Here is a 9,044-nt window from a genome sequence, read left to right on the forward strand (position 1 = left end):
TGTGGAAAGTAATGCCTCCTATCTTTTTTCTAATGTTTACCTTTGCTATTCATGGGTATTTAGTGTTCCAATGAATTTCAGGAATGTTTGATCTACTTCTTTGAAGAATATTCTGGGTAGCCTTAGAGGGATTGTATTTATATGTATAATATGTTAAGGAATATTACCATTTTAATAATTTTAATCCTCCCAATCCATAAACAGGGTACATCTTAATTTCCTTGTGTACCCTTTTATTTTATAAAGCAAAACTTTGTAAATTTTTTATATATATATATATATCTTTCAAATCTTTAATTAAATTGACTCTAAAGTTGTATTACAGTGGTACTATTGTGAATGAGATTGTTTTTGTTTTTTCTCTATAATTATGTTTTGGTATTGGTTTTTGCATGCTCATTTTGTAGCCTGCTACTTTGCTATATAAATCTACTTTTCTAGAATCGTTTTGGTAATGTCTTTGGGATTTTCTAAACACAGTATCATGTCATCTGTCAACAGTGAGAGCAAGACAGAACGCACTTGATAGATATCTTTTTCTTTTTCTTGCCTAATTTTTATGACAAGTTCTTCCAGTTTTATGTTAAATAGGAGTTGAAAGGGATTGGCCTTGTCTTGTGTCAGATTTTAGAGGAAAAGCTTTTGTTTTTCTCCATTGAGAATAATAGTTCCATGGGCTTATATAAATGGCCATACATTGAGGAATGTTTTATCCATTCACATCTTTTCAATAATTTTTTATGAATGTGTCTTAGACCTCATCAAATGCTTTCTCTGTATCTATTGAAATTATCATGTAATATATTTTTTATTTTTCCTTTGTTAATGCAGTATATTACATTGATTGCCTTGTGTATGCTGCATCGTTGCATCTCTGAAATGAAACCTACTTGGACATAGTGTATAACCTTCTTGATATGGTGTTGGATTTTATTTGCTAGGAATTTTTTGCTGATATTTGCATCTGTTTACTTCAAGGATATTGGTCTGTAATTCTCTCTTTTTTTTGTGGCATCATTGTCTGGTATGGTCTCCCAGGGACCCCGACCAGCGGGTAAAGCTGGAGACCACGTCAGTAATTCGCGGTTCTCGAAGAAGAATCCGGCCTGGAATAGAAGAGGGGCTGGGAAAATGAGACTCAAGACGAGGGTCCGATCAGGAGTCCAATTTAATAAAAGAAAATTTAGACCTTTTATAGACAATGCAAAACAGAGAGAGAGTAGGGGCGGGGAACAGTAGGAATTGCTGTAATTTTCCACGGGAACATCTTGATTTTACAAGGTTAATAAGATTATCATCAGTCAAGAGATTTACATTATTTTTGAGCAACAAAGTACAAAATCTAATCTCAGCTTGGGCCTTTTGACCCCTGTGTTTACAAGGACATCTTGGAGCCTAGTAACTCCCTAGCTCTAGGCTATTTCTATTTCTTTGGATCCAAGGGCAAGGAAGGCCACATGCAGTTTGTAAAAAGCACTTTGGTCAAGATTTTCAGAAACTTCATTTTGATTAGTGAGAGGGCTTTTTAATTATTCCAAACAGTCTCCAACAAATTCCCCCTTTTTTATTAATTCAAAGATGGGTGGAAACCCTGTCTTAGGCTGTCTGGTGGGCCCCCAGTGTCAGCACCCCAAAAGTAGCGGCTCGGGGAGCACGCAAGAAGGTTCTTGCATCAGTGCATGTAGGCTGGAGTGCCCTACCCCTAAGAGCCTGCACAAAGTTAAAGAATGGGGTGTGCTCCTGACTACTGGCACCAGGCTAATCCCGTCAAAGGCATTTCCACAGCCGTGTGAGGAAGGATTTCTTTCGCTTAGCGAGCCGTTCCAGTTCCTCAAAATCCAGTTCTTCAGGGGCGCTCTCTTCGCCCTCAGTAGTATCAGCAACGGGGGGTTCATGAGGCTGGAGCTGCTGGTAGTAAATGCCCACAGATTTTTTTGTAGCCTCATTAATCTGGGTTTTTATAAAGCCAATTAGGCGGCGAAATGCCCATGGACCAAAAGAAATGAGCAGCATGAACCCAATGAATGGGCCAAGCAGCGTGGATAGAAGGGTGGATAACCAGGGAGATGTGGAAAACCAATTTTTATACCAGCTTTCCTCCCTGTCCAAGGTTTTCTTGGTTTCAGCTAGACTTTCTTCAATCTTTTTTATGCTATCCTTAACAAGGCCTAACTTATCTTTAAAAAAGCAACATTCTTCTTTTAAGGCAACACACATTCCTCCCTCCTTTAAAAAGGCAAGGTCAAGGGCTCGGCGATTTTGCAATACCATTTCAGCCAAGGAGCCAACAGTTTGTTGTAAATAATCGAGACCCTTTTTAAGCTCCTCTATATCCTTAACAACAGTGTTTGTTAGAAAGCCTATAGACCCCTCAGTGTGGATGAGGGAGTAGATACCTGTACCTGCACCAGCGGCGCCAAGGCCAACAAGAACGGCCAGGGTGATAGCTGTTACAGGTTCGCGTTTAGCACGAGAGAGACCAGGGGAGGTACCAGAGTGAGGCAATAAGTCCGATTCGGGTCGAACAGTGAGTTTGGGCATAAGAATTGCCAAAACACAATAATCACGGTGAGCAAGAAAAACATTAACAATAATATGAGGGGTTAATCCGGTGGAGCAAACAAAAAAGGTGAAATTTGGGGCAATAAGAAAAAGAGCTTGTTCATGAACATGAAATGTTTGATTGCAGGTTTCTAGCAAGGGAACGGGAGGAATCATTTGGGGGCCAAGGAGACAGAGTCCATACCCCACAACTTGTCCCACTGTCAGTCCGTGTCTTTGAGGCTGTGTACCCCAGCGAAGGAGACCAGAGTCGTTGGTGTAGAGGGGGGTTCCGAAGGCTGCAATGCCTTCATAGAACGGTGGGACCGGCGAGTAGCAAATCCAGCAGCGTTCGTAGGGGGTTATGGAGAGAGCTTGGGCAGATGCATTAACCATTTGCAGGATGAGGTCAGCCGTGGAGACAGGTCCCGCAGGGATAGTAGGCTGGAACTTAGTAACAGCAGCGGCGGCAGCATCTGGCTTGGCTGTGAAGGAGCCGGGTGGAGGAGGGGGCAACGCCTTGGGCGGTGCCTGGGGTAAAAAGGGGCCACCACCGGAGGGGTGCAAAAGAGGATTGGGGCCAACAGCTATGGGGCGAGAAAAGGGGATTTCTTTAAGAAGTTTTATGGAAAAGGTAAAGCCCTTGTCATAGCCTGAACAGTAAAGGCGTAGGCCCCAAGTGAGAGTACTGTCCCAAGAGTATTTTTTGCCGGCTGTGGTAAATTGGATATGCAACGGATTGCACCATCCTTTGTAGCAGGGATGCAGGGAACGTAATGGCCGCTTGATGGGGGGTCGAAGGCGGCGGACAGTGATAAAATCCCAGGAGGAAGAGGGTGCCCAATAAGTGTCCCCAGTTGTTTCACAGCCCCAAGCAGCGCAAAAAAAGCTAGATCTGTCTCCACAGCTGTGGGCTAAGGAGCGATCGTGTTGATCTCTATGGAAGCCTCCAGGACACACATAAATGGGTGTGTCAAGCAAGGATGATCGGCTTAAAGCACTGTAGCAGCCGGGAGTAGCCTTGGGCTGAAGATCATTGCGAGGAGAAATAAAATCAGGGGTGACCCAGTGGTCGCTAGGCGTAGGAAGAGCACACATATCAACAAAAAGATCCGGCCATGGGACTGTGGGAGCTATAATAGAGGTGGCATTGGCTACATCGCCAGTCTCAGTAAGAATAACCCAGGTAAAGTTATAGACCTGGTAAGGGCCAGGAGCTGCAGCAAACGCAGCAGGGGTGGGAGGGAGGGAGCTAAGAGTTAGGAAAAAGAGTAGTGGCAGGTTGTTGAACCGATTCTGCAGGTTCAGCGGCCAAGCTGTCATTTTTATTTTCGCCATCTGCAAGAGAAAAAGGAGAAGAATTCTCAGGGAGAGAGTCCCTGGGTTCATTGTATAATTTAACCAGTCTTTCTGGTAGCCACCTAGTTTCGTTGGTGGTGGGGTTGTGAATGCAGGCATGACCTTTTCCCCAAATGAGAACAGGGTGTGGTCCTTGCCAGAGGCCTGTGTGTACGTCTTTCCAGAGGACCTGTTTGAAATCATCCTTAGTAGCCGGGTGCCACAAACGGTCAGCGGCGGAGCGCTGTTGCAAATCCAGGGTAAGGAAATTTAAGACAAAGAGTGCATGATTTAAAAGAAGCCGATGTTTACCTCGGCGTGCATAGAGCGTCTCCCTTTCATTAGAAAGCTTAAAAAGCATGTTCTTTAATGTTTGGTTTGCTCTTTCCACAATGCCTTGGCCTTGGGGATTTAGGGGGATTCCTGTTTTGTGGGTTATACCCAATTTTGCACAGAAATCTCTAAATTTGTTAGCAATATAACCTGGGGCATTGTCCGTTTTAAGCACAGATGGTTGTGGAATAATGGTTAGGCAGTGCAACATGTGAGCAATGACATCCTTAGCCGCCTCGCCAGTTTGCAAGGAGGCACAAATGAAACCACTAAAAGTATCAACAGTGACATGGATGTATTTAAGATTTCCAAAGGCTGCATAGTGAGTAACGTCCATCTGCCAGAGTTCTCCCGGAGTTAGGCCTCTAGGATTGATTCCTACATGTGCTTCAGGTAAAAGAGAGATGCAAGGTTTGCAGGATTTGACTATCTCCCTTGCTTGGTCTCTGGTGATTTTAAATTTTAGCCTTAAGGTTTGGGCATTCAAATGATGTAACTGATGGGCCTGGATGGCTTGCTGGATGGGGGTGTTATGCAGCAGGGCAGGCATAATTTGAGTGGCTTGATCTACTAGGGCATTTCCCTCAGCCAAAGGTCCAGGGAGGGAAGTGTGGGCTCTAATGTGTGCTACAAAAAATGGGTGGGATCTCATAAGTATAAGTTTTTGAATTTTTGCAAAGGCAGGCTGGGCATTAGAAGTGGGTTTAATAAAAGGTACAGTTTCAAGTAATGGAATAGAGGTTGCAATGTAGAAACTATCAGTATAGAGATTGAAGGGTTCAAAAACTGTTTCAAATACCCTTTGCACTGCAGCCAGTTCTACAAGCTGAGCAGATTTGTGCTCGGTAGTGAATTTCATGACCTTGCCCTGAACGCTCAAGGCCGCGGTACCATTACAACTACCATCTGTAAACACAAGAGTAGCCCCAGGGATGGGCTGTAGTTTTGTAAGCTTGGGAAAGACAACAGGGTGAATTTGCAAAAATTGAAGCAGATTGTCAGGGGGGAAGTGATTATCCAACTCCCCAGAAAACCCTGTAAGGAAGACCGCCCGTTCGTCCTGATTAAGTAAGAGCCATTGTACTTCCTTTTTACTATAGGGGATAACTATTTTTGCCGGATGGCAACCAAATAGCTTGAGGGCCTGCTCGCACCCTTGCTGTGCTAATGATACTACCGAGTGTGGGTAAGTAGCGAGTGTTTTGTCTGGGTTACTGGGTAGGTGTACCCAGAAGAGTGGGCCCTGTTGCCACAAGAGGCCTGTAGGAGAGAATTTTGTGGAAAAAATTAATAACCATAAGGGTTTATCTGGGTTGAAATATGTGATGAACTGATTTTGTATGGCTGTGTGGACCAAGTCCAGGGCCTTGTGGGCCTCGGGCGTGAGGTTTCGAGGGCTGCTAGGATCTGTATTCCCTTTGGCTATGTCATATAAGGGCTGAAGTTCTCCAGTGGTTAGTTTTAAATAGGGGCGTAGCCAAGTGATGTCCCCTAAAAGTTTCTGAAGATCATTAAGCGTTTTTATGTGACCGGTCCTGATCTGAACCTTTTGAGTTTTAACTTGATTGGGGAGTAGTTCAAAGCCTAGAAACAGCTGTGGGGGATAGAGCTGTACCTTGTCCTTAGAGATAGTAAATCCCCTAGCTGTGAGCTTACTTATGAGGTGTTCTGCTATTTCGTTTAATTTTTGAACATCCTTTTCAGCGATTAAAATATCATCAGTATAATGAATTATATATGCAGAAGGGTAAGCAGTTCTGAGGGGGTCAATAGTTTGTGCTACAAATTTCTGACATAGCATTGGGCTATTTGTCATCCCTTGAGGCAAAACCTTTCATTCATAGCGAGGGTTTGGCCCCGCACAGTTAACAATTGGCAGACTAAAAGCAAAACGCTTACAGTCATCTGGGTGGAGAGGAATGGAAAAGAAACAGTCTTTTAGATCAATGATAATTTTAAAGCTATTTTTTGGAATGGCCACCGGGGAGGGCAGACCTAGCTGGAGCGCCCCCATAGGGACCATGGTTTTATTTATCTCCCGGAGGTCGTGGAGCAGCCTCCATTTTCCTGATTTCTTTTTAATAACAAAGATGGGGGTGTTCCAAGGGGATGTGGAGGGTTCGATGTGTCCTGCCTGGAGTTGCTCCTGCACTAACAACTGGGCAGCAGAAAGTTTTTCAGAAGACAGCGGCCACTGGCTAACCCAAACAGGGGAGTCGGACTTCCAAGTAATTTTATCTGCTTGGGTAGCAGGGGAGCCAGAAACCGCCATCAAAAAGGCTGCTGAGGAGTTTTGTAGCCTAGGCCATGCCGATCTAACTTAGGTGTGGCCTCAATTGGATTAAGCATACCTTGCAAATTTTTTCCAAGCCCTTTGTGCAACTCATACCCTTGGGCTAGCATTTGATGCAGTACACGGGGGTCCTTGCACTTAATCAGATAAAGACCCATTTGTTCCATGAGATCTCGCCCCCACAAATTTATAGGGAGCTCAGGAATAATATAAGGTGTGATAGTGCCCTTGTCTCCTTCATCATCGACCCAGTTTAAGGGGCGAGAGCTTAAAAGAACCTGCTTGACAGTACCAGCAACCCCGGAGACACTGTCAAGGGTGGGGAGGGCGGGCCAGTTAGAAGGCCAGAACTGGGGGCTAATACAGGTAGTGTCCGCCCCGGAATCTAGGAGCCCAGTAAAGGGTCTTCCTTCTATAGTAATGGTTAGAGGTGGTCTTACTTTGCTGATAGCTTTAATCCAATAGACCTCAGAGGAGCCAGGAGTGGAGGCACCACGTGTCTCGTTGAGAGCCGGGAGGGTTGTATCTAATGGTAGAGGCAGTGCTTGTGCTAGGCGTTGTCCTGGTAAAATTTGCACAGGCCCGTAAGGGGCAGTGGCTAGCAGCATAATTTCTCCTGTATAATCATTGTCTACCAAGGATGGCTGAACTATCAACCCTTTTATAGTAGAGGAGGCACGACCGATAATAAAAAAGAACATCCCTGGAGGTGGGGGGCCAAAAACTCCTGTCCCTATGGTGACTACCTTGTCTTCGGGTGTCAATACTGCTGGGGTGGACGCACACAAGTCCACTCCTGCGGAGCCTGGGGTGGCTCTGATAAGGGAGGCTGTTGTGGTGTAAGCTCTATCAAGTCCTGCTGGAGGTTGGGGTTGCTTTGGGCGGGAGCCACAAACTGCTGCACCGGGTGAGCCGGTCTCTGAAGCCCCATTAATATTGATTTTTGTGGGCCCTGGGGCCGGGCCCTCCTGCCGTTTCCCTGATGGGGAGGAAGGGGGTTGCCTTCAATATCAGTCTTAGAATGGCAAGAGGCCACCCAGTGCTTGCCACGGCGGCATTGGGGACAGAGGGATGGTTTAGGCTCAGTGTTAGCTGTGGTGAGCACTGGGGAGTGCTTAGCCATAGGGCATGTCTTGACCCAGTGTCCTGGTTGACCGCATTTAAAACAGGTTTTTCCATTGGACTGGTTCTGAAACGCCACTATGGCCTGGCCTATTTTATGTACAAAGGGGTCTGCCTCGCTACACAGACGGATCATCTCGTTTAAAGGTTTTAGTTTATTTTGGCCACGAAGAATGGCTTTGCAGGTTTCATTAGCATTTTCGTAAGCAAGTTGCTTGACAAGGGGATTATTATAATCTGCAGAGCCCATAATCCTTTCTACCGTTTCCAGGAGTCTACTAATGAATTTATTGTAGGGCTCCTGGGGGCCTTGCACTGTTTGAGCCAGTGGAATGGTGGCCTGTCCACTTTTAGGCATGGCTCTCCAAGCCCGGAGGGCAGCAGTATTGATCTGAGCCAAACGAGCAGGGGAAAGCCTCTGTTGCTGTACTGTAAAGGAGGCAAAGGTTCCCGTGCCGGTAAGCTGTTCATAGATCTGATCTGGGAGGGTAAAACCTCCATTGCCCAGGTTGGCCTGTTGCCTGCATCGGGCCAAAAAATCTGTCTCCCAAAGTATATAGTCAGAGCGTGGCAAGGTTGTGCTAGCAATTTCCTTCCATTCAGCAGGTAACAGTTCTCCTCCATCTCGGACTGCCTCAAGACAAGAGAGGGTGTAGGGGGCATTATGGCCATAGGTATTTATGGCTTGAAAAAGGGTTTCTATAGGTTTGTGTTGGAGACGTTGGTATCTCCTAATCTCTGCCATGTGGTTGCCCACTAAAGGTGCAGATTCAGGGTTATCAGGGACTTGTTGTGGCTCTTCCTGAATGTCCTCAAGGGACCTAGCTAAAGCCTGAGCCCTCTGCCCAGCCTGGGCTCTATCTAGGCTGTGGCTGCGAGTCACAGCACCCGTGCCCCTTTGGTGGGATCGGCCCCGATCCTCCGGCAAGCGGGGTATGGGAGGGGGCAGGGAGGGGGTAGGCAAGGTAACTCGCTTGGGCTGTTGATTAAAAAATACAGGGAACTGATATGAGTCATAAGAGGCTTGAAGCCGGACAATTTGTTCCTCCAGACTTTTAATCTCCTTAAGTTCTCTTAATTGTGTCTTTAGGTCGGCCTTACATTTTTTGAAGTTAGAGGGGACCGTCTGCCGTGCTAGAACCTGGGGTAGATTAGGCAGGCGGTCTGCGCTATACGGAGGGGGGGGGAGCGCAGGGAGAAAGCCGGCCATGATCATAGTGGGCGGCCTCGTCCTGCAGGGACAGATTGTCTTCAGTATCTAAAATCTCCTCCTTAGTGGGTGCGCTGGCAATTATGGGGAAAAAGCCCTTGGAGGGTTCCAAGTCTAAATCTATAAGGCTTTCTGTTTTGGGAGGGGTGCTGCTGGCCCGAGATTGACTGCGGGAAGCCATTTCTACAACGGCTTCAGCCTTTTCAA

The 9,044-nt window shown here is 46.2% G+C and overlaps 1 protein-coding gene across 1 annotated transcript; it reads right to left on the reverse strand.

Moving 5' to 3' along the window:
- Positions 1 to 7,265: 7,265 nt before the first annotated feature.
- LOC126007026 (endogenous retrovirus group K member 10 Gag polyprotein-like) lies at positions 7,266 to 8,837 on the reverse strand. Its single transcript, XM_049772547.1, has one exon. The coding sequence runs from the start codon at positions 8,835 to 8,837 to the stop codon at positions 7,266 to 7,268; it is 1,572 nt and encodes a 523-aa protein (XP_049628504.1).
- Between the last annotated feature and the right edge of the window lie 207 nt (positions 8,838 to 9,044).

Source organism: Suncus etruscus, chromosome 4 (assembly GCF_024139225.1).
Source record: "Suncus etruscus isolate mSunEtr1 chromosome 4, mSunEtr1.pri.cur, whole genome shotgun sequence".
Taxonomy (NCBI): Eukaryota; Metazoa; Chordata; class Mammalia; order Eulipotyphla; family Soricidae; genus Suncus; species Suncus etruscus.

Excerpts from the sequence above, each read along its gene's own strand:
- LOC126007026 (XM_049772547.1), bottom strand. The coding sequence starts at position 8,837 with ATGGCCGGCTTTCTCCCTGCGCTCCCCCCCCCTCCGTATAGCGCAGAC.